General features: G+C 42.9%; 1 protein-coding gene across 6 annotated transcripts in view; it reads left to right on the top strand.

Annotated features, from left to right (window-relative positions):
- Positions 1-1,900: 1,900 nt before the first annotated feature.
- The window catches only part of ZNF484 (zinc finger protein 484), a 45,806-nt gene continuing 22,581 nt past the window's right edge, over positions 1,901-25,125 (top strand). Inside the window, exons 1-4 of one of the 6 annotated variants that reach the window (XM_028093053.2) lie at positions 1,901-2,144; positions 17,155-17,199; positions 24,521-24,647; positions 24,933-25,025. In XM_028093053.2, coding sequence (XP_027948854.1) covers positions 17,185-17,199; positions 24,521-24,647; positions 24,933-25,025 — 235 coding nt within the window. In that variant the 5' untranslated portion in view covers positions 1,901-2,144; positions 17,155-17,184. Of the gene's footprint in view, positions 2,145-9,379; positions 9,586-17,154; positions 17,200-24,505; positions 24,648-24,932; positions 25,026-25,125 lie in introns of those variants that run through there. The other 5 variants (XM_028093051.2, XM_028093052.2, XM_028093050.2 and 2 more) reach the window with 5 other exon arrangements.

Genomic DNA, 25,125 nt, shown 5'->3' with positions numbered 1-25,125 from the left:
GGGCTCCCTGCTCCGCGGGAAGCCTGCTTCTCCCTCTCCCACTCCCCCTGTTTGTGTTCCTTCTCTCGCTGTGTCTCTCTCTGTCAAATAAATAAAATCTTTAAAAATAAAATAAAATATTTGGCCACTCTAATGAGTTGCTCTAATGGTAGCCCTAACTGCATTTTCCCCCAACAATATCCTATTATTCTTTAACACTGATTATTTTGCACATAAGCCATAATAAAATCCCCAGGACACTCTCCCTAACCCCACCTCTGACATCCAGAGTGGTTTTTAAAAGTGAAACAGATTTGTTCACTCCCCTGCTTTAAAACCCTCCAGTGGCTTCCCACAGTCCCACTCAACCCTGTCGCCATCTTCCTCACTGCACTTACTACGGAAAATCACCTTCCTCATCTGTTTGTATTTATACATACTGCCTGTCACCCACACCATAACATGATATCTTCACCTGGATCACTGGATGTTAGTACACACAGGTGTGCAGTAATTCCTGAATAAAGGAGTCTGAGTAGAGGAATGCAAGGAAGACAGATTTCTGTTTAGTGGCCTAAGCGAAGCTACCACAGAGCCTCCAACTCAGACACAGCGCACAGTTCATTCAGCCATCCACAGAATTAATGCGATCAAATTATCAGAAATTAATTCATATAAAAGTTGACACCTCAATTCAGTAAAAACGTGGATGACATTACAATCATCCCGTGTGAAGAAAATAAAATTACGAAAAGAAAATATAACTTTTTAAAAAAGACTTTATTTATTTGAGAGAGAGAGAGAATGAGAGATAGCACGAAGGGAAGAGGGTCAGAGGGAGAAGCAGACTCCCTGCTGAGCAAGGAGCCCGATGCGGGACTCGATCCCGGGACTCCGGGATCATGACCTGAGCCGAAGGCAGTCGCTCAACCGACTGAGCCACGCAGGCGCCCGAGAATATATAACTTAATAGCTAACATCTGTTGAGCAATTAGTCTGCGCCATACTCGTGTATTAATTCACTTAATTCTCTCAGTGGAGACGCAGAGAGCTCTGAAGAAACTTGCCCAGGGTCACCAGGGTACTAAATGGTGGAGCCAAGAGCTAAAAATTCAGGAGACATCTTGAATGGTTACACAAAATCCTTAAATTCTACACCAAAAAGAGATTATTTTATTGAGTGTAAATTAAAAGTAACTTTCTAAAAATTCATAGTGATTATGAGACTGCACACTACTTAAAGGGAGACGTAACTTAGCACCAAGCACAAGAGTGGTACGATACTACCAACTATTAAAATCTCCACCTGTGATCAAGGTACCACGAGATCTCTACCAACTGGGCCCTGAGAGCGACCACCCCCATTAGTCCGCCACTGACCTCACCAGATCCTCCTCACTGAACTTCAGACCCCAATTACTCAGCCACGGACCAACGTCACCAGCCCACGGAGCCCGCGTCCCTGGGCCGACGGTCACGCCGCCAGCGACCACACAGCCTCGCGTGACGGTCCCCACGTCGGACCCCTGAACCTCAGGATCACAGCCAACCTCACTGAGCCCACGGGCGCGAACGCTGACCTCGCGGGTGTCGCATCACTAGCTGGGACAGCGACCCACGAACCCAGCCATCACTGACCAACCACTCCAACTCTCTGGTCGCAGGCTTCTGGGATCGCGGAGACACGGACAACCGCAAAAACGCCATCCTAGAGCGACTTCCGCCGGCGGAACAGGCCCCGCTGCCGGAACTACGGAGGCCGCGAGGCGGGGCTGCGCTCGCCAGCGGAACTACGGAGGCCGCGAGGCGGGGCTGCGCTCGCCAGCGGAACTACGGAGGCCGCGAGGCGGGGCTGCGCTCGCCAGCGGAACTACGGAGGCCGCGAGGCGGGGCCTGCGAGCGCGGGGCGCGTCGTGGGGGCGCGTCGTGGGGGCCCGGGGTCTTCGCGGGCCGATTCGGTCGGCCGGTGGGCAGGAGGCAGTCTGGTGTGGAGATCGTGGAGACAGGGGGGAAATCCCTGGCCTGGAAGAGTCGGGCGCTGCGGGGCAGGGGCTCGTGGCCAGTCCAGTGGGCTCGTGTTCACCGCCCTCTGTGCGTGAGTCATTTCCCACGTGAGGACAGCCGGTTCTCAGAGCGGCTCACAAGCCCGGCGTTTAAGCCACCTGGTAAGGTCCCCTGTGCTGTGTTTATCTCCATGGATTTCCAGGGCCGTCAAGATGGTCCCAGAGACTCCTCGACCGAAGCGGAGTCAGGCTCCTCTGAGCCTCCATCTCCAGTCCAGCAGGCCCGACATCGGGCTCTGTCCTGGACTACTTAGCCCAGTTTTGATCGAGAATCCTGCTGAGTCAGCGTAGGAAAAATCCTTGGTGCCTGATCACTTTACTGTCGGATCAAATTACTCATCCTCACCCTCCGTTTTTTATCCTCCTGGCCTGCTTTCAGCAAGCATCCTGGTGAGCCTGCGGGGAGAATTCCCCCTAGCCTTGTTTACTCAGTAATTTTTTTTTTTAAGATTTATTTATTTATTTATTTTAGAGAGAGAATGAGAGAGATAGAGAGCATGAGAGGGCAGAGGGTCAGAGGGAGGAGCAGACTCCCTGCCGAGCAGGGAGCCCGATGCGGGACTCGATCCCTGGACTCCAGGATCATGACCTGAGCCGGAGGCAGTCGCTTAACCAACTGAGCCACCCAGGCGCCCTACTCAGTAATTTTTTATCCACTGGCTCTCACTCTGCTCCTTGTCAATCAACCACCCCCCTTACCCTCGTATTCAGAGTTGACTCCAATATCTCTCCCCTCCAGCAAAACCTTGCAGTAGTCTCTACACCTACCATTATAGTCCTGAATAAAGTATGCTTTACTGTTTAACTACTGTCAGAATGATTTTTTAATTTTTTTCTTTAACAATAAGGAAATAAAAATAATAGCTGAGATATGTGTGTACCAGAAATAGCGCTTTATATGAAAAGTACAGCTTCCAGGAAATTGAGGCAAAAAGGAAAACTGGGTAAGTAGGGTCTAAAGGCAAAGAAAGAGCTTGGCCACTGTGGGAAGTCAGCCTTTGTCTGACCTCTGAACTTCCAAGAGGCAGGTGATGGCTTTTGACCACCTAGGAGCTCCACTGGCCCCTTTTGTCCCAAATCTCTTTCCTTGACTCCCCCAAATCTTAGATCAGCCACTCCTTTGATGGACACTGAGCCTTTGCAAATGGTAGGTGTGTATTCAATCTGAGGTTACTAAGTATAAAATTCATAGGCTTTGTTCTCTTGATCATACCATATTTGATCTGTATTTCCTTTCAGGTTCATGCATACAAAGTATGACTTCCCTATCATGTACAAGACCCTGAGGTGGGGCTTGATCCAGTACCCAGGGACCTCTTCACCAGGGACTCTCAGAATTGCAGTTAAAGACCACCAGGAACACACCTGTGGTTAAACAATTATTATTATTCCAGTAAGGAAGAACAACATCATGGGGAATTATGAGAAGTCTAAATAAAGAGGAGTTAGAAAGAAGCTGTTATAGGATTTGAGCTTTGGATGATTTGGGGTAGAATCTCAGGTTGTGGGGAGTTTGCTCTAGGTTGGATGCTGTCAGAAAGTAAGGCAATGTGATGATTGTTTTGTGGATGGCACTGCATTCTGTTTTTGTCTGTGCTTAGCATTATGAAGTGTCCTTGTGTTTGTTGCAATTTACCATGGTCTCAGAGTAATCTCTCTCTTTTTTAAAGATTTATTAGAGAGTGCAAGTGGAGGGAGGGGCAGGGGGAGAGGGAGAGAGAGAATCTCAAGCAGACTCCCCAGTGAGAGCAGAGCCCAACACGGGTCTCAGTCTCACAACCCTGAGATTATGACCTGAGCCAAAACCAAGAGTCTGATGCTTAACTGACTGAACCACCCAGGTGCCACATTTTTAAATTTTTTTGAAAAGATTATTTATTTACTTAGATAGAGATAGGACAGAGATAGCTAGAGAGAGCAGGAGAGGGGAGGAGAGGGAGAAACAGGCTCCCTGCTGAGAGGGGAGCCCAATGTAGGGCTCGATCCCAGGACCTGGGGATCATGACCTGAGCTGAAGGCAGACACTTACTTTGACTGAGCCACCCAGGCACCCCTAATTTTAAAGATTTAGGTTTCAGAGTAATCTTGTGTGAAATTTGTATTTTGTGAGATTGTTATGTCTTAACAGGAGGACAAAATGGCCTGGCTGTGAGTGTCAGACCAATTTGTAATAACATTGAAGCCTAACTATGAAGCAAATGTTGGCAGAATTGAAGGGAGAAATACAGTCCTACAATAATAGTTGAAGACTTCCACACTCCACTTAAAACAAGCCTTAAGACTAAAAAAAAAAAAGTTGACAAGTCCAGTTTGACAAAGAAATGGTTTATTAAGGGGACTATGGACAAAAGCATGACTTGGGCACTGCAAGATGAGTAGATCTCTGCAACCCCACAAATAGATCCACATCAATATAGTCAGCTGATCTTTCACAAAGGAGCCATGGGGCAAAGATAGTCTTTTCAACAAATGGTGCTGGAACAACCAGGCGCGCACACACACACACACACACACACACACACACACACACACACACACAAGCTTAGACAAAAGACTTTTCACAAAAGTAAATCAAAATAAAGAACTAAATGTAAAATGGAAAACCATAAAACTCTCAAAAGATAACATAGGGTATGACAATGACTTTATAATACCAAAGACCTATCCATTAAAGAAATAATTGGTAAGATGGATTTTATTAAAATTAAAACTTAGGCTTTCAAAAGACAATGTTAAGAGAATGAAAAGACAAGCCACACACTGGGAGAAAATATATACAAGACACATCTGTTAAAGGATCATTCTACAAAAGACAATTTTTAAAACTCAACAATAAAACAACCTGATCTTAAAAAATGGGCTAAAGACCTTAACAGACACCTCCCCAAAGAAGAATACAGATGGCAAATAAACACATGAAAAGATGCTTCACATCATATGTCAGCAGGGAAATGCAAATTAAAACCATAATGAGATACTACTACACATGTATTAGAATGACTAAAATCCAGAATACTGACAAAAACCAAATGCTGACAAGGATGTGGAGCAAAGGAACTCTCATTTATTGCTGATGGGAATGCAAAATGGGATAGCCACTTCGGAATACAGTGTGACAGTTTCTCACAAAACTAAATATACTCAATATATGACCCAGCATTTGCACTCTTTAGTATTTACCCAAAGGAGGTGAGAACTTAGGCCCACACAAAAACCTGCACATGGATATTTATGGCAGCTTTATTCGTAATTGTCAAAACTTGTTAGCACTCAAGAGGTCCTTTGGTAGGTGAATGGATAAATAAACTGGTACATCTAGGCAATGGAGTATTATTTAGTGCTGAAAAGAAATGAGCTTTCAAGCCATGAAATATTTGGAGGAAACTTAAGTGCATGTTACTAAGTGAAAGAAGCCAAAGTCTACATACTATAGGATTCCAACTGTATGACATTCTGGAAAAGGCAAAACTAGGAAAAAGGTAAATGGTTTCCAAGGGTTGAGGTAGGGGAAGGGATGAATAGTCACATAACAGGATTTTCACAGAGGGTACCATAATGATATGGTATATATCGTATATATTTGTCCAAACTCCTGAACTGTATAACACAAGGAGTGAACCATAATGTAAACTATGGATTTGGGGGCATATGATACGTCAGTGTAGGTTTGTCAGTTGTAACAAATGTTCAACTCTAGTGGAAGATATTCATAGTAGGGAGAGGCTATGCATGGATGGAAGCTCGGAGTATACAGGCAATATCTGTACCTTCTCAATTTTGCTGTGAAGTTTTAAACTTCTAAAAAAAATTAAATTCTTTTTTAAAAAGATTTTATTCATTTATTTGACACAGAGGGGGAGAGAGCTCGCACGCACGCAAGTGCACACACAAGCAGGGGGAACGGCAGGCTGAGCAGAGGCCATGCAGGGCTGGATCCTAGGACCCTAGTATCATGACCTGAGCTGAAGGCAGATGCTCAAACTACTGAGCCACACAGGTGCCCTAAAAAAATTAAATTCTTTTAAAAATTTCCTTTCTTGTCCTTTTAATACACATAGGATAAGTAGTGATGTTCTCTCTGCTATTAATAATTTTGTCCTCTTGGGGCGCCTGGGTGGCTCAGTCGTTAAGCGTCTGCCTTTGGCTCAGGTCATGATCCCAGGGTCCTGGGATCGAGCCCCACATCGGGCTCCCTGCTCTGCGGGAAGACTGCTTCTCCCTCTCCCATTCCCCCTGCTTGTGTTCCCTCTCTCACTGTGTCTCTCTCTGTCAAATAAATAAATAAAATCTTTAAAAATAATAATAATAATTTTGTCCTCATTTTTTTCTTAATTACCCTGGCAAGGAGCTTCTCAATTCTATTGATATTTTCAAAGAGATAGCTTTTGGTTTTACTGATTTTCTCTATTAATATCCTGTTTTTAGTTTCATTTATTTCTACTTTAACATTATTTTTTTCTGCTTCCATTAGTTTTATCTGGCTCCTCTTTAATTTCCTAAGATGGAAGTTTAGATTATTAATTTTAACTATTTTTCCCTTCTAATCAATGCCTTCAATACCATATATTCCCTTTAAGCACTACTTTTGCTGAATTTCAAAATTTTTTATAAGTGATATTTTCATCATTTAATTTAAAATATTTTTGAAAAATTCTCTTGAGACTTATTTTCTGATGCATGTGTTACTTAGAGCTGTGTTCTCAGTCTTCAAATATTTTGGAATTTTCCAGCTCCTTTTATATTACTGATTTTTAGTTTAATTTCATTGTTTTCTGAGAACATGCTTTGTATGGTTTATATTCCTTGGAATTTGTTAAGATGTGTTTAATGGCCCAGAATGTGGTGTATCTTGGTGAATGTTTCATGTGGGCTTGAGAGTAATGTGTATCATGTTGGGTGAATTATTTTTATAAATGTCAACTAGATCCGATGGATTGATGGTGCTGTTCAGTTCAAATATATCACTACTGATTTTCAGCCTGCTGGGTCTGTCAGTTGCTGATAGAGGAGTATTGAAGTCTCCAATTATAATAGTGGATTTGACTAATTCTCCTTGCAGTTTTTGACTGACATATTTTAGTGCTTTGTTCTTAGGCTCATACACATTGAAGATTGTTATGCCATCTTGAATAATTCACCCCTTTATTATTATATATTATATGTCATTATGTAATGCCCTTTTTATCACTGATAATTTTCCTTCTTTTGAAGTCAGCCTTGTCTCAAATATAGCTACTTTAACTTTCTTTTGGTTAGTGTTACTTAGTATGCTATGGCTTTCTCCATTACTTTTAATCTATTTGTGTCTTTTTTTAGTAACTGAGTTTGAATTCATCTCCCAGCTTTATTGAGATCTAGTTGACATATAACATTGTGTAAGTTTAAGATACACAATATGATGATTTGGTGCACATATATATTATAAAACTATTACAAAAATAAGGTTAGTTAACACATCAATTATCTCACATAATTATAATTTTTATTGAGATATAATGGACATAAAACATTACATTAGTTTCAGGTGTACAACATTATTTGCTGTATGTATATATTTATAAGTCTAGTTAACATCTATCACCACACAGTTACAATTTTTTTTTTTTTTACAGTGAGGACTTTTACATTCTACTCTCTTAGCAACTTTCAAATATGCAGTACTGTATTATTATAGTCATCATGCTGTGCATTACATCCCCAGGACTTACTTATTTTATAAGTGGAAGTTTGCACCTTTTGAAGACCTTCACTCACCACTCCCCTAACCACCGATCTATTCTCTGTATCTATGAATTCAGTATTTTTTTTTTCATTTTTTAGATTCCGTGAGAACATACAATATTTGTCTTTTTCTGACTTATTTGACTTAGCATAATACCCTCAAGGTCCAGGGGCGCCTGGGTGGCTCAGTCGTTAAGCGTCTGCCTTCGGCTCAGGTCATGGTCCCAGGGTCCTGGGATCAAGCCCCACATCAGGCTCCCTGCTCCGCGGGAAGCCTGCTTCTCCCTCTCCTGCTCCCCCTGCTTGTGTTCCCTCTCTCACTGTGTCGCTCTCTGTCAAATAAATAAAAAAACCTTTAAAAAAATAAAAATACCCTCAAGGTCCATCCATGTTGTTGCAAATGGCAGAATTTCCTTCTTTTTGAGGCTAAGTGTTCCACTGTATGTATGTACCTCATTATCCATTCATGCATTGATGAACACTTAGGTTGTTTACATTTTGGCTGTTGTGAATAATGCTACAATGAACACAGGGGGCCAGATATCTCTTTCGGATATTCATTTCAGCTTATTGTTTTCTCTATTGTTTTCAACTTCCTTCTTTTTTAGTTTATTGAGGTGGGAGTGTAGATAATCAGATTTGAGAATTTTCTTCTTTTGTAATGTAAACCTTTAAAATTTTTCTATGGTACAGAATTTCCTCTCACCACTGCCTTAGCTACAACCTACAAACTTTTATATGTTGTGTTTTCATTTCCATTCATTTCAATGTGTGTGTTTTTTTTTTTAAGATTTTATTTATGGGGCCCCAGGGTGGCTCAGTTGGTTAAGCGACTGCCTTCAGCTCAGGTCATGATCTCAGGGTCCTGGGATCGAGTCCCGCATCGGGCTCCCTGCTCAGCGGGGAGTCTGCTTCTCCCTCTGACCTTCTTCCCTCTCGTGCTCTCTGTCTCTCATTCTCTCTCTTTCAAATAAATAAATAAAATCTTAAAAAAATTTATTTACTTGACAGAGATAGAGACAGGGAGAGCACAAGCAGGTGGAGTGACAAGCAGAGGGAGAGGGAGAAGCAGGCTCCCCGCTGAGGAAGGACCCCCCCCCCCCAACATGGGGCTCCATCCCAGGACCCTGGGATCATGACCTGAACCGAAGGCAGCTGCTTAACCGACTGAGCCACCCAGGCGCCCCTGTTCCGATTTCTGCTTTGATTCTACTGCGTCCAGAGAACATAGCCTGTGTGATTTCGGTTCTTAAATTGGATATGTTTTATGACACAGGTTATGATATATCTTGGTATATGCTCCATGGGTGCTTGAATAGAATGTGTATCTGTGATTGCTGATCGGCTCAATGGTGGTGTGGAGTACACAGGAGCACGCAGAAAGGCGTTGGGGGCCTTGGGCTGAAGGGCTCTGGTTGTTTGGCCTACTCCTACAGTAGTACCTCGCTAGCCACCTTTCCCCGCGACAACTCTGAGCTACACAGTCTTCACGTCACTTCAAAATGGCCGCCCGCAGGTCTCAGGGGCTAATGGGCGCCGCCATGTCGGCGCCGAGTCAGCCATTTGGAGGGGGCCGATTTTAGCAGAGAGCCATGTTGAGTCTGGGAGACCTTCCGCCGAGCGGCCGCTACTGAGCATGCGCACACCCAGGCGGCGGCGAAAGGAATCCCGCAGGAACCCGGAGGGAGTGAGAAAATAAGTCGGCCAGATTTAGTCACCACCTGAAGTAAATGGCCCCTGTCTTCAGAGAGCTTGGGTGAGGGGCAGGTGAGTGCAGCGACGGGAACATCGGGAGTTGACCCGTGGAAAGTCTCTGATGTCTGTGAGTAGCATCGGGTCAGTGATGGGGGCGGGCAGTGGATGAAATAATGGGAGTCGGTGGGGTCTCTGACGGTGGATCCGCGGTGGAGGGACGGCGTCTGTGGGGTCTGACGGTGGATCCGCGGTGGAGGGACGGCGTCTGTGGGGTCTGACGCGGTGGATCCGCGGTGGAGGGTCGGCGTCTGTGGGGTCTCTGACGGTGGATCCGCGGTGGAGGGACGGCGTCTGTGGGGTCTGACGGTGGATCCGCGGTGGAGGGTCGGCGTCTGTGGGGTCTGACGCGGTGGATCCGCGGTGGAGGGACGGCGTCTGTGGGGTCTGACGGTGGATCCGCGGTGGAGGGACGGCGTCTGTGGGGTCTGACGGTGGATCCGCGGTGGAGGGTCGGCGTCTGTGGGGTCTGACGCGGTGGATCCGCGGTGGAGGGACGGCGTCTGTGGGGTCTCTGACGGTGGATCCGCGGTGGAGGGACGGCGTCTGTGGGGTCTGACGGTGGATCCTCGGTGGAGGGTCGGCGTCTGTGGGGTCTGACGGTGGATCCTCGGTGGAGGGACGGCGTCTGTGGGGTCTGACGGTGGATCCTCGGTGGAGGGACGGCGTCTGTGGGGTCTGACGGTGGATCCTCGGTGGAGGGACGGCGTCTGTGGGGTCTGACGGTGGATCCTCGGTGGAGGGACGGGGTCTGTGGGGTCTGACGGTGGATCCTCGGTGGAGGGACGGCGTCTGTGGGGTCTGACGGTGGATCCGCGGTGGAGGGACGGCGTCTGTGGGGTCTGACGGTGGATCCGCGGTGGAGGGTCGGCGTCTGTGGGGTCTGACGGTGGATCCTCGGTGGAGGGTCGGCGTCTGTGGGGTCTGACGGTGGATCCGCGGTGGAGGGTCGGCGTCTGTGGGGTCCGACGGTGGATCCGCGGTGGAGGGACGGCGTCTGTGGGGTCTGACGGTGGATCCTCGGTGGAGGGACGGCGTCTGTGGGGTCTCTGACGGTGCATCCGCGGTGGAGGGACGGCGTCTGTGGGGTCTGACGGTGGATCCGCGGTGGAGGGACGGGGTCTGTGGGGTCTGACGGTGGATCCGCGGTGGAGGGTCGGCGTCTGTGGGGTCTCTGACGGTGGATCCGCGGTGGAGGGACGGGGTCTGTGGGGTCTGACGGTGCATCCGCGGTGGAGGGACGGCGTCTGTGGGGTCTGACGGTGGATCCTCGGTGGAGGGACGGGGTCTGTGGGGTCTGACGGTGGATCCTCGGTGGAGGGTCGGGGTCTGTGGGGTCTGACGGTGGATCCTCGGTGGAGGGACGGGGTCTGTGGGGTCTGACGGTGGATCCTCGGTGGAGGGTCGGCGTCTGTGGGGTCTGACGGTGGATCCTCGGTGGAGGGACGGCGTCTGTGGGGTCTGACGGTGGATCCTCGGTGGAGGGACGGGGTCTGTGGGGTCTCTGACGGTGGATCCTCGGTGGAGGGACGGGGTCTGTGGGGTCTGACGGTGGATCCTCGGTGGAGGGATGGGGTCTGTGGGGTCTCTGACGGTGGATCCGCGGTGGAGGGACGGGGTCTGTGGGGTCAGTACGGGTGGATAACTGTGGAGACTGAATAATAGGGGATCTGACGGGTGAGCGATGTTAAAGATTAATAAATATCCTCTCTCTTTTAGGCTTTTTGGTTTGTTCCTATTTATGATTTATTCATGCTATATTTTGCTAGAGATTTAAAAAGTATGCCATGAGGTTGCATATAAATCTTCATTTACCTTATTTTGATCTTTTACTTATCCAGATAGTCGCTACCTTGCTATTTGTAATATGTATTTTCTTTCTCTTTTTTATTATCAGGCATCTCAAATTTTATTTTATGGACCATTTTAAAGTATTAGTTGTGTTTATAATCTCTACTTTTTTTTTTTCCTTTTTAAAAGATTTATTTATTTGTTTTGGAGAGAGAGCATGTGCCTACATGAGGGGTGGGAGGGGCAGAGGGAAAGGAAGAGAATCTCAAGCTGACTCCTCATAGAGAGGCTCTGTCCCAGGACCCTGAGATCATGACACTGGCAGAAATCAGGAGTTCCACATTCAATTGACTGAGCCACCGAGGCACCCCATCTCTACTCTTTTTATATTAATTTTATCTCCCCCACTTTTTTTTAAGATACTTTCTCTTTTTTTCTCTTTTTGATGTAAATTGTTATTCTTTCCCTTATTTTCTCAGTTTTATACTGGATACCTATAGGGGTATAAAATTTCCTTTAAATACATCTTTATGTATGAAATGTATATTTTTTATATTCTTTTTTATTTTATTTTATTTTATTTTTAAAGATTTTATTTATTTATTTGACAGAGACACAGCGAGAGAGGAAACACAAGCAGGGGTAGTGGGAGAGGGAGAAGCAGGCTTCCAGCGGAGCAGGGAGGCTGATGCGGGGCTCGATCCCAGGACCCTGGGATCATGACCTGAGCTGAGGCAGACGCTTAACGACTGAGCCACCCAGGTGCCCCTATATTCTTTTTTAAAGATTTATTTGTTTTAGAGAGAGAAAGCGTGAGCAGGGAGAGGGGAGGAGGAAGGGGGGGAGAGAAAGAAGCAGATTCCCTGCTGAGCGTGGGGCTCCATCGCACAACCCTGGGATCATGACCAGAGCCAAAATCAAAAGTCAGAGGCTTAACTGACTGAGCCATCCAGAGGGTTGGAACTTGAAACCCACCCCCTGACTGGAGGTTGAATCAATGACCAATGGCCAGTTATTTAATTGATCATCTGTCTGTAATAAAACTCCCAAAGGATGGAGTTTGGAGAGCTCCTGGATTGAACACATAAAGATGCTGGGAGAGTGGAGTACCCCTTCCCATATACCTTGCCCTATGCATCTCTTCCATCTGGTTGTTCCTGAGGTATATTCTTTTTTTTTTTTTTTAAGATTTTATTTATCTGTTTGAGAGAGAATGAGAGAGAGAGACAGCACATGAGAGGGGATAGGATCAGAGGGACAAGCAGACTCCCTGCTGAGCAGGGAGCCCGATGCAGGACTCAATCCTGGGACTCCAGGATCATGACCTGAGCCGAAGGCAGTCACTTAGCCAACTGAGCCACCCAGGTGCCCCTGAGTTATATTCTTTTGTAATAAATTGTTAATCCAGTAAATCAAATGTTATCCTGAGTTCTGTGAGCTGCTCTAGCAAATTAATGGAACCCAAGCTGGGGTTGCTGGGAACCTCTGATTTACAGCCAGTTGATAAGGTACAATTAACAACCTGGACTTAATGATTGGCATCTGAAGCTGGAGTGGGGGCACTCTTGTGGGACTGAGCCCTCAACCTGTGTGATCTGATGCTAACTCCAAGTTGATGATGTCAGAATTGAGTTAAATTGTAAGACACTCAGCTGGTGTTGCAGAATTGCTTAGTGTGGGGATCCCTTTCCCTCCCCGCTTCCAACACATACACACACATTTTGGTGATCAGAAGTATTGAGAATAGAGGAAAAACACATAGAAGGGCATGGGATTGATTGGTAGAGAGCCAGGACCATTGGGGTAGAGCTGTTGGAGGCTCTGTGATCAGGGACTGTAGAATGAGTGATTTGGGAACCAGTGATTCTAAGGTGACTCCAGGGGAAGGTCAGTGTGCAGCAGCTGACAGTGGAGCAGATTGAGGAGTGCAAGTGAGGAACACTATGTGATGACTTGAGCAGGCTGTGAAGTCAGATGATCTCTGGTACCGTAATTGCATTCTACATGGATTATTGATATTGCAGTAATAGTAATAGGTAATATTTAACGAGTGTTTATATGCCACACATGGGCTGAGTGCTTTTTTTTTTTTAAAGATTTTATTTATTTGAGAGAGAGAGAGCACATGAGAGGGGGGAGGGTCAGAAGGAGAAGCAGACTCCCCGCCGAGCAGGGAGCCCGACGCGGGACTCGATCCCGGGACTCCAGGATCATGACCTGAGCCGAAGGCAGTCGCTTAACCAACTGAGCCACCCAGGCGCCCTGGGCTGAGTGCTTTTCAAGTATTATGAGTTTGTTTATCTAAAAAGTATGAAGATGGGGAAATTGAGACTGAAGTGAGTTCTCCAAATTGTCACAGCTAGAAAATAAAAGCTGGGATTCAAAAATACATTGCTTCGGCTCTGTACTTTTTATTGTTCCCCTGTGTCTCCTGTTCCACACTGTAGGAGGCTCTTGGGAGTACAGCTGAGTGGCTGTCACCATGTGGCACTCTCTCTGAAGGATCGCTTTGTGTTTTCACAGAGCCTTGATGTCAGAGCACTTAGTGAGCCTTCAGAATCACTTTTTCATACTCCAGCCCACCTTAGCCCAATATTGCTGGCAGTCTTGGATGTCCACCCACCCTTGGGCTCCTAGGAAGATTGGAGTCCTAAGATACACAGAGGTGAGGCCCAGTGTGAACCTGACAGCCACGGAGAACTTGGCCACAGGACCCAGCTCGTACCTCTCTGGGAACGTGAGAGCTCCTGTGAAGGGGGAGGGAGCCTCACAAGCAGGACTGCATTTAGAACTGGGCTTTGCTAAAACAAGACATGATCCTTTTGCAGTGTGGGCCGTGTATGGCTGATGTCATATGCTCCAAATCTGCTGTAGTGGGAGAGATTTTTTCAGAAGTATTTATTTATTTATGTATGTATTTGTTTATATTTTGAGAGAGAGTGTGCGCACGTGGATGGCAGGGGCAGAGAAGAGGTAGGGAGAGAGATTCTCATGCAGGCTGAGCATGGAGCCTGACACTGGACTTGATCGCACGACCCTGAGATCATCACCTCAGCGAAAATCAAGAGTGGGGTGCTTAACCAGCTGAGCCACCCGGGCGCCTTGAGATTTTTTGTTTTGTTATAGAAAATTTTAAATGTACACAATTTTAAATGTACAGTAGGTAAAATATATAATGAACCCCAAATGCCCATATCACCCAGTCTCAGTAATTATCAACGATTTGCCAGTGTTGTTTCACCTGTTTCTTCCCACTTACTTTGTTTTGACCAGAATATATTTTTTAAAGATTTTATTTATTTATTTAAGAGTGAGAGAGAATGAGCAGTGGGGAGGGGTGGGGGGGGAGAGAGAGAGAGAAGCAGACTCCCTGCTGAGCAGGAATCCCGACATGGACCCTGAGATTGAAGGCAGACACTTAACCAACTGAGCCCCCCAGGACTCCCTTGACCATACTATTTTAAGATAAATCTCAGATACCATATCATTCCACAAATACTTCAGCATACAGGTCCTGATGTGGACTTTTTTTCTCACAGCCACCTAGCCATTACCAATCTAACAGAAGCTCCCCGATAGTAAGTAGCTCCCTCATCTGATACTCTGTAGTCAAGTTTATCTCATTTTCTAAAACATGACTTTGTTAACTTTTTACTATAAAAATTTCAAAAGTAGGAAAGCTGAGCAAGTAATATAATAAACCTCCCATATGCCCATTGGTCAGTGGGTGTCAGTGTGATTATTCTAGTTACCAAGTCATGCCCAGTCATTTGTCATCTACACCTTCCTTTCCCATATTTTTTCTCTTCTGCTGGATTATTTTGAAGCAAATCTCATACATTGTGTCATTTCACCCATAAATATTTCAATATATAAACCTAAAAATAAGTATTTTAAATAAAAATAACCACAGTGCTATTATTATACTTTTAAAAATTATAATATATTTAAAAATACCATTTCATGTAGATTGGATTGGTAGGTGGATTTAGAGCCTTGGCAGATTCAAGTTCCTTTTTTCCTATTCTGGGGCAAGACTACTTCCTAAGTGGTGGTGTGTACTTCCATCAGGCACACAATATCTGGTTATCTTTTTGTGATGTGAATAGCTGTTGATTGTTTCCTAGATCCACTATTTCATTAGGGGTACAAGATGGACATTTTCACTTCTACCATTCCTTCATTTATTAGCTGGAATATTATAAAAAGAGGAAGAGAGAAACTCCTGCATGAAGTGTTTGGTTGCCCTAGGGTACAGCTATATAGGAAAGACAGCAGAAGTGCTTTCTTTACAAGACAGAGTTTCCATTGAAGTTTCCCTTTTAAGACCTGTAAGCAAATGAATGGTTAAAGATGTGGTCCATATACACGATGGAATATTACTCAGTCGTCAGAAAGGATGAATACCCAACTTTTACATCAACATGGATGGGACTGGAGATTATACTAAGTGAAATAAGTCAAGCAGAGAAAGTCAGTTATCATATGGTTTCACTTATTTGTGGAACATAAGGAATACCATGGAGGACATTAGGAGAAGGAAGGGAAAAATGAAGGGAGGGACATCGGAGGGAGAGATGAACCATGACAGACTATGGACTCTGTGTAGCCCGGTGATGGGTATTAAGGAGGGCACGTACTGCATGGAGCACTGGGTGTTATACAAAAACAGTGGATTGTGGATCACCACATCAAAAACTAATGATGTATGGTGACTAACATAACAACAAAATTAAAAAAAAAAAAGAACTCTAAGCGAAGAAGAAAAGTGAAAAAGCTTCAGGCTCTCTCTTTGGTGTTTCCTGTGAATTTTCTCACTGGTTGAGATGGGCTAGTCACAGAAGCTCAGAGCAAACTCATTATATTCTTTAAAAACAGTTACTTTGTTTTTTACTAGCAAATAAGAAGAATATAAAAATTACCTGTAATTTTACCATCACCCAAATAATATACCTGTTAACATGGTAGTATATTTCCTTCCAGATAATTTTCTTTTTATGCATGAATGCACTCATAGATGTGTATATGCGTGTATGTGCGCATGTGTATCTACGCACATACTGTTCAGTGAAAATGGAATCACACTGGTACATGTTTTTATTTTTACATGTTAGTTTAACATATTTTTCTACTGTAATTTAATTTTATATAACTTTATGTTCTCAGGATGGCCTGTAAATTATTTAAGCAGTCTTGGGTTATCAAGGTATTCTAGCCTTTTCGTTTTGTTATTAGCCATGCTGTGGTAAAACTCCTGCATTTAAATTTTGTGCAATACAGGATGTTTTTTTTTTTTATTTTGTTGTTTGTTTTTTTTTTTTAAAGATTTTTTTATTTATTTATTTGAGAGAGAGAGAGAGAAACAGCATGAGAGGGGAGAAGGTCAGAGGGAGAAGCAGGCTCCCCGCCGAGCCAGGAGCCCGATGCAGGACTCGATCCCGGGACTCCGGGATCATGACCTGAGCCGAAGGCAGTCGCCCAACCAACTGAGCCACCCAGGCGCCCTTTTTTTTATTTTGTTAAAGATTTATTTATTTGACAGAGAGAGACACAGCGAGAGAGGAGACACAAGCAGGGGGAGTGGGAGAGGGAGAAGCAGGCCCCCCGCGGAGAAGGGAGCCCGACGCAGGACTCGATCCCAGGACCCCGGGACCACAACCCAAGCCAAAGGCAGTCACCCAACCGACTGAGCCACCCAGGTGCCCCTGGGATAGTTTTTTTTATGATACAGTTCTAGAAATAAGTTTTTGGGTCAGGTGCATGGATGCTAAATGATATATGTGTCCATGTGTGGGACTCTGGCACACTTCCTTCTCTCATCTGTCCCTCTGTCCATCTCATTTCTCAGATCTCTGCCTCTTTCCCAGAAGAGCCGGAAATGACCAAGTCCCTGGTAAGTTCTTACTTGTTTTTGCTCTATATTTGTTGCTTTATTTTCTAGTGGATTTTAGGAAGCATTTAATAATCCATAGAGTAAGATGGACAAGCATAAATAAATAAAAATTAAGATCAGGGGGAAAAAAAGAAGTGACTATTCACTCCACATCAAGCTTGGAGTATAGATATATGTGACTTGTGTGGTTTTATACAGCTATGAACTTTGAACTGTGAGATTGTCTCTGATTTCCCTGAAAGACCTAGCAGTAATAGAGATGAGATACTGATTTATATTGTTGATAAGTAATTTATTTCACCTGTAGTAAAGATATCTTGGTTCCTGTTGTTTGAGAAAAATTTGGATGGAGACAGAACAGTGTCTTCAACGACACTGTTAGTAGAAGTGCACTGATAGGTTTTCTATTGTTATAAAGCAGCGCTTCTCACACTTGCACATGACTTAAGATTCTGATTTAATAGGGTTAGGATTCCCACAGGATGTCATTTATGCTTGTCCAAGGACTACCTCATGAAGCAGTTTTGAGGTTTTACGATGAACTGGTATTTTGTCAGATGTTTTTTCTGTATCAGTTGCTATGGTAATGGGATTTTACTTCTTTAGCCTATTGCTATGATGGATTATGATTGATTTTCTTTTTTTTTTTTTAAAGAATAAAATTTATTGTCTTCTCATGCAGCAGGAGGCCCTGCTGGGTCCTCAGACACCCCCTTCCCCCCACCTACAATTGATTGATTTTCACATCTTGAGCCAGCCTTGCAACCTTTGAATAAACCCCATTTAATTATGGCATATACTTCTTCCTATATATTTGTATTTGTTAATACTTTGTTAAGGATTTTTATAGCATATTTATGAGGGATACTGATCTATTTATTTTATTTTATTATTTCTTTGTATGGATGAAAGTTCCAACTCCCCTCCCAGCTTTTTCTCACACCACACCTTTGAAGTATGAAAAGGGCATCTCTGTTTAACTGGGCAAGAATGGGAGTCTAGGCTACTCAGTGGGTCTTTGCTGATGGGTTTGGGGTCAGACCCAAAGGTTTTGTTTGGTTTTTTAATTTGTTGTGTCTGGCCGGAGTATGTTTTGCCTAAAAGTTTTCTGCCTTTCTGCCCTTTCTGCCTTTCTGCCCCTTAGCTAGAGAGAGCAGACTTTTCTTTGAGCTCCCTTTGTGTGCTCTTGTTGGTGATACTGGGTTGTAGGCTTTTCTAGCACCTGTCAAGGCTGTATGAAGCAGTCTTCGGGAACTCATGCTGTGTAGTTCCTTGGTTTCTGAGATCCCTAGCCAGTCGACTTTTTTTCTTTAGCCTTATGGAGTCTTCTCATATTTGTTTTATGGATGATGTCTATGGTTTCTAGATGTACTTAGTAGGGTGAGAAGGGACAAGTGCATCTATTCCCATCTTTCCAGGAATGGAAGTCAGTTCACTGATTTTTTTTTTTTTGAGGAGGACTTATTTTATATTAAGCATATTCTTTCATTTTTTTTCAAATATATTTACCCCTTTGTTCTTTGCATTTTAACTTTTAAAAGTAAATATTTCATTTGGAATATCATGAAAGTTACACTTGTATTTACTCACATAGTTCTTTGAGGCTCCATAGAACTTTGCTTAGCTCTCAAATTCCAGCTCTTCAAAGGTAATCACTGTGAACTCAGTTGAACTGCTTGTTTTAGTATTGACTTTCATATGTCTAAGTAATGTTTATATTGGTGCCTCTTAGCTTTCAGCTTTAGGCAGTATCTACTGACTTAATACAATGGAAAATAAGGATTTAACTCTCTTTGAAACACTTTGGCCTTCAACACTCACATGCATATTTCTTATGTCTCCTTATGATAGGAATATTATAGTTTTGGGTAAATCAATAGGCTGTATTTATTATGAGGATTATTTTAATTATATTCACAGCTGAACCATTTACTTTACCTTTTGTGCACTACTTTTTGTTTTACCTGCAATCATTAATTGTTTGGTTTAATCATTTGTTTCATTTTCTCTGTGTGTGTGTGTACATTGTGATTATATAGCAGTTAATTCCATAAATTTTCCCAAGTATAGAAATATCTTTTCAGTATGTTAAAATATATTAGGTAATAACAGTAATGGTAATCACAAGCCTTACTATAGTGCTTGCTATTTGCCAGGCACTGTGAGCACCCTCTCTATTAACTAATTTAATTACAACCCCTATGAGGTATCTATAATCATCCTCACCTTACGGAGGAAGAAACAGATCCACAGAAAGGTAATTAACTTGCCCAAGACTGTACCACTAGTAAGTACTGAAGCCAGGTGTAAGCCCAGGTAATTTGGCTTTAGAATATAGGCTCTTAATTTCATCTCTAAAGAAACTTCCCTCATGGTCTTTGACCTGACCTGCTCGCAGTGTTCTCTGTTTGATACTCAGCTACTGACTTGGGGTCTCTCTTTGGCATAGTTCTAGAAATTCCTTTCATGTCCCTCAAGCGTTGGATCTCTTTGTTTTAGGCTCTTTCTTGATTTATGCTTTCATTTCTATTTTATTTTATTTTATTTTTTAAAGATTTTATTTATTTGACAGAGAGAGACACAACGAGAGAGGGAACACAAACAGGGGGAGTGGGAGAGGGAGAAGCAGGAGTCCCACAGAGCAGGGAGCCCAATGCGGGCCTCTATCCCAGGACCCTGGGATCATGTCCTGAGCCGAAGGCAGATGCTTAATGACTGAGCCACCCAGGTGCCCCTTGTGCTTTCATTTTTAGAACCTGTCATACAGTAGCTCTCTATAAAGTGTGTGTAGGAAGTGAATTTTTTGAGACCTTGCATATCTGGAAATGTCTTTATTTTCATAGCTTGGTTGGGTGTAAATTCTAGATTGTAAATAATTTTTACTTTTACCTTCTCATTTTCTCTTACTAGATATGGTAATAAGCCATTGTTTTTACTTTTACTATCTCATTTTCTCTTACTAGATATGGTAATAAGAATAATTGCCCCTAAGATGTCCACATCCGAATCCCTGAAAAGTGTGGATATTTTACCTCATGTGGCAGAAAGGACTTTGCAGATGTGGCTAAATTAAGGATCTTGAGGTAGGGAGATTACACTGGGTTATCTGGGTGGACCCAGTGTAATCACATGTGTCCTTATAAGTGAAAGAGGGAGGCAGGAGTCAGGGAGAGATTTGAAGATGCTATTCTGCTGGCTTTGAAGATAGAGGAAGGGGCCATGAGCTTCTAGAAGGTGTGTAAGTCAAGGAAATGAATTCTCCCTTTGAGCCTCCAGGAGGAATATAGCCCTGCTAACATCTTGATTTTAGCCCAGTAAATCCATGTTGAAAATCTGACCTTCAGAACCGTAAGATAATAAATTTGTGTTGTTTTAACTTTGTGGTAAATTTGTTACAGCAGCGATAGGAAACCATTACAGATTTTGGTACCTGGAAGTGGGGTGCTACTGTAATAAATACCTAAAAATGTGGAAGTAGATTTGGAATTCAGTAGTGGGTAGAAACTGTAAGAATTTTGAAGAACAGAATAGCAAGAGCCTAGATTTCCTTGAACAGACTGGTAGTAGAAATATGGTTGTTAACCACTCTGCTAGAGGACTCACAAAGAGGTGAGGAGCACAGTAGGAAAAATCTATGTTGTTTTAGGGAATACCTAAATTGTTATAAACAAAATCTTGATAGAAACAGTTTTTAAAGGTACTGCTCGTGATGACTGGAAGGAAATGAGGAGCATGTTATTGGAAACCAGAGGAAAGGGTACCCTGTTGTGCAGTGGCAGAAAGCCTAGATGAAGTTTGTCCTGTAGTTATGTGGAAAACAGATTTGTCAGTGATGAACTTGGATTTTTCTCTGAGGAAATTTCCAAGCAAAGGGTTGAAGATGTAGCCAAGTTTCTTCTTCCTGATTATAGTGAAATGTAACAGTTGAGATGGATTGAGGGGATAGCTGTTAAGCAAAAAGGAACCACACTTGATGACTTGGGGAATTTTCAGGCTTTCAAGATTCCAAAAGATGCCAAAATTAGTTTCACTGTCAAGAAAGCTCTTGAGAGAAAGCCAAGGGTGTGGATAAATGTTTTGTGTATTTTTTTAGATTTTTAGGTAATTAGCAGGAGAAATAGGGTAGAATGCACGTACTCCATTTTTTAAGAACCATAAGTCTCAATCTTGGCTTATTTTTTTTATTGAAGTACAGTTGACACACAATATTACATTGGTTTCAGCTGTCCAACACAGTGATTCGACAAGTCTATACATTATGGTATGCTTACCACAAGTGTAGCTACCATCTGTCACCATACAAAGCTGTCACGATACCACTGACTCTATTCCCTAGGCTATACCTTTCGTCCTCATGACTTACTCATTCCGTAACTGGAAGTCTGTACCTCCCATCCCCTTCACTCATTCTACCCCTATCCCCTGGCAACCATCAGTTTGTTCTCTGTATTTATGGGTTTGTTTATACTTTGTTTTGTTTTTTTAGATTGCACATGTAAGTGAAACTGTATGGTATTTGTCTTTCTCTGACTTGTTTCACTCAGCACAATACCCTGTAGGCCCATCCATGTTGTCGCAAAGGGCAAAATCTTACTCTTTTTTATGTCTGGGTGATACTCAGTGATTTCACTGTATATACACATACCACATCTTCATTTAAAAAACTTTTTCTTTTGGGCATCTGGGTGGCTCAGTCGTTAAGCGTCTGCCTTTGGCTCAGGTCACGATCCCAGGGTCCTGGGATCGAGCCCCGCATCAGGCTCCCTGCTCGGCGGGAAGCCTGCTTCTCCCTCTCCCACTCCCCCTGCTTGTGTTCCCTCTCTCGCTGTGTTTCTCTGTCAAATAAATAAAATCTTTTTAAATAAAGAGTCCTTTCTACACCACATATTTCATCCATTTAAAGTATACATTCAACATAATAAAATTTTTTAAAAAAGAAAAAATAAAGTATACATCCATTGGATTTTAGTATATTCACAGAGTTGTGTAACCAGTATCAGTTTTAGAACATTTTCTTTAACCCTCTCCCTCCAAACTTACACCTTTTTGCTGTCACTCCCTAATCCTCCCATTCCTCCTAGCCCTTGGCAATCGGTAATCTTCTTTCTGTAACAATAAGTTCTCCTGTTCTGAACATTTCATAATAATGGAATCATTCAATATCTGGCCTTTTGTGACTGACTTCTTTTACACTAGCATAATGTTTTCAAGATTCATCCACATTGTAGCATGTACCAGTACTTTATTCCTTTTTATGGCTGAATAACATACTACATGGATATAGCACATTTTTTTAAACCATTATTAGTTCACAGACATTTAGGTTGTTTCTATTTTTGAATATTAGAAATAATGCTACTATAAATGTGCAATTTTTATGTGGACAAATGTTTTCATTTCTTTTGTGAATATACCTAGAAGTGGACCTCTTGGGTCATATTGTAACTCTGTTTAACTTTTTGCGGAATTGCCACTGTTTCACAAAGTGGCTGTAACATTCTCACCATCACATGAGGATTCCAGTTTTTCCATTTCCTCACTAATGTTTATTATTATCTTTTTTATTGAAGCCATCCTAGTGGGCATATTTCCCTGATGACAAATAATATTGAGCATCTTTTTTATTATAGTCATCTCAGTGAATTTGAAGGGGTATTTTCTTTTCTTTTTAAAGATTTTATTTATTTATTTGAGAGAGAGAGAGCGAGAGAGAGCACAAGCAGAGTGAAAGGCAGAGAGAGAAGCAGACTCCCCTCTGAGCAGGGAGCCCGATGCAGGACTCGATCCTGGGACTCCGGGATCATGCCTCGAGCTGAAGGCAGACGCCCAACTGACTGAGCCACCCAGGCACCCGAAGGGGTATTTTCTATGTGACCTTACGACTAAAGATATTAAGGATCTTTTCATGTGCTTTTGGCCATTTGTTTATCTTTGAAGAAATGTATATTCAGATCCTTTACCCATTTTAATTGATTATTTTTTATTCAGTTATAAGAGTTCTTTTTTTTTAAGATTTTATTTATTTATTTGACAGAGAGAGGCACAGCGAGAGAGGAAACACAAGCAGGGAGGAGTGGGAGAGGGAGAAGTAGGCTTCCCACCGAGCAGGGAGCCTGATGTGGGGCTCAATCCCAGGACCCCGGGATCATGACCTGAGCCGAGCCACCCATGCACCCGAGTTATAAGAGTTCTTTATGTAGTCTAGGTACAAGTCCCTTATTGGACATATAATTTGCAAAAACTTTATCCCAGTTTTTGGGTTGTCTTTTCACTTTTTTTTAAAGATTTTATTTATTTATTTGTCAGAGAGCAAGAGCGCACAAGTGGGGGGGGGGCAATGAGCAGAGGGAGAAGCTGGCTCCCTACTGAGCAAGGAGCCCAGTGTGGGACTTCATCCCAGGACCCTGGGATCATGACCTGAGCTGAAGGCAGACGCTTAACCGACTGAGCCACCCAGGCTTCCCATCTTTTCACTTTTTTGATGATATCCTCCTAAGCACAATTAAGTCCAGTTTATCTGTTTTTTTTCTTTAGTTGCTTGTGCTTTTGATGTTATGTCTAAGGAATCATTGCCAAATCCCGTGTCACAAAGATTTACCTTTTAGTTAAATGTAAATTTGGCTAAATATAAGAACATTGGGGCTTTGATCCACTTTGAGCTAATTTTTTTATATGTTATGAAGTAGGGGTTCAGCTTTATCCCTTTACCTGTGGATATCTACTTGTCCCAGCACTATTTGTTGAAAAACTTTTTTTTCCATTTTAAATTGTTTTGACACCTGTGTTGAATATTAATTGACTATAAATATGAGGGTTTATTTCTGGATTCTCAGTTACATTCCATTGACCTATATGTCTCTCTTTATCCTAGTCCCACACTGTTTTGGGGGGTAAAAAAGCCTTTTTTTAATCATCTTTTTAAAAGAAAGAATGGACTTATTCAGTGGATTGGTAAGTGCAAAATGAATGGCAGAATATAGTTTATTTTTTACGTGAAGTGTTGCTGACATGGCATAGAAAAGAATGCACAAATCGTATGTTTACAGTTTTATGAATTTAGACAGCTTATTTCTTTGAAACTAGTACACCAATAAAAATAAGACCGAAACTACACAGAATATCATCAGTAGCATAGAAAGAATGGCATGATATTTTTAATAAGATTTATTTTTTCCTTCAAAATAATAATATAAGATATTGGTGTTTGGTGAGAGCCTTATATGTTGTAGCATATTAAAAATTATTAAAAGTAAGTTCCTAAATATCTTGTTCCCATTCTTCAGTCCTCATCCTTCACATTGAATAGGAATGTGTTTTTCAGGGGTCAGTGTCATTCAAGGATGTAACAGTAGACTTCAGCAGGGATGAGTGGCAACAATTGGACCTTGCTCAGAAAAGCCTGTACAGGGATGTAATGCTGGAAAACTATTTCAACTTGATCTCAGTGGGTAAGCACAGCTCCACTGGGGGTAAGGCTGTACCTGTTTGAGTATATTTTCATTCTCAGTGGAATTTTTGAAATCTGGGGGATTTCTGAGGTATGTGGGAGTTCTAAAGACTGCAGGACATCTGAAGTGTGTACTACTTTTGTCCTTATTTTGTTCTATGTTATTCATTATCCCTTTGGGGTATTACGAATATACTTCTCTCTGCATGAACTTTTCTGGAAAGTAAATGGAATGCTTCATTGAATGGCCTCTGAAACCAAGTCTTCTATCATTTCCTGTTAATAGGGTGTCAAGTGCCCAAACCAGAAGTCATCTTCAGTTTGGAGCAAGAAGAGCCATGTCTGCTGGATGGTGAAATCTCAAGCCACAGCTGTCTCGGTGAGTAGAGAACAAGGGCATGGGAGACAGCATGAGTGAACTGGAGTTGTACTGGCAGAGGCTGGCAGCTGTGAAATGCTGTTAATATGACACTTCTGTA

This window comes from Eumetopias jubatus, unplaced genomic scaffold (assembly GCF_037043125.1).
Source record: "Eumetopias jubatus isolate StellerSeaLion01/CBP00866 unplaced genomic scaffold, mEumJub1_p1.0 scaffold_15, whole genome shotgun sequence".
Classification (NCBI taxonomy): domain Eukaryota; kingdom Metazoa; phylum Chordata; class Mammalia; order Carnivora; family Otariidae; genus Eumetopias; species Eumetopias jubatus.
This window is presented reverse-complemented; position numbering and strand designations above follow the sequence as displayed.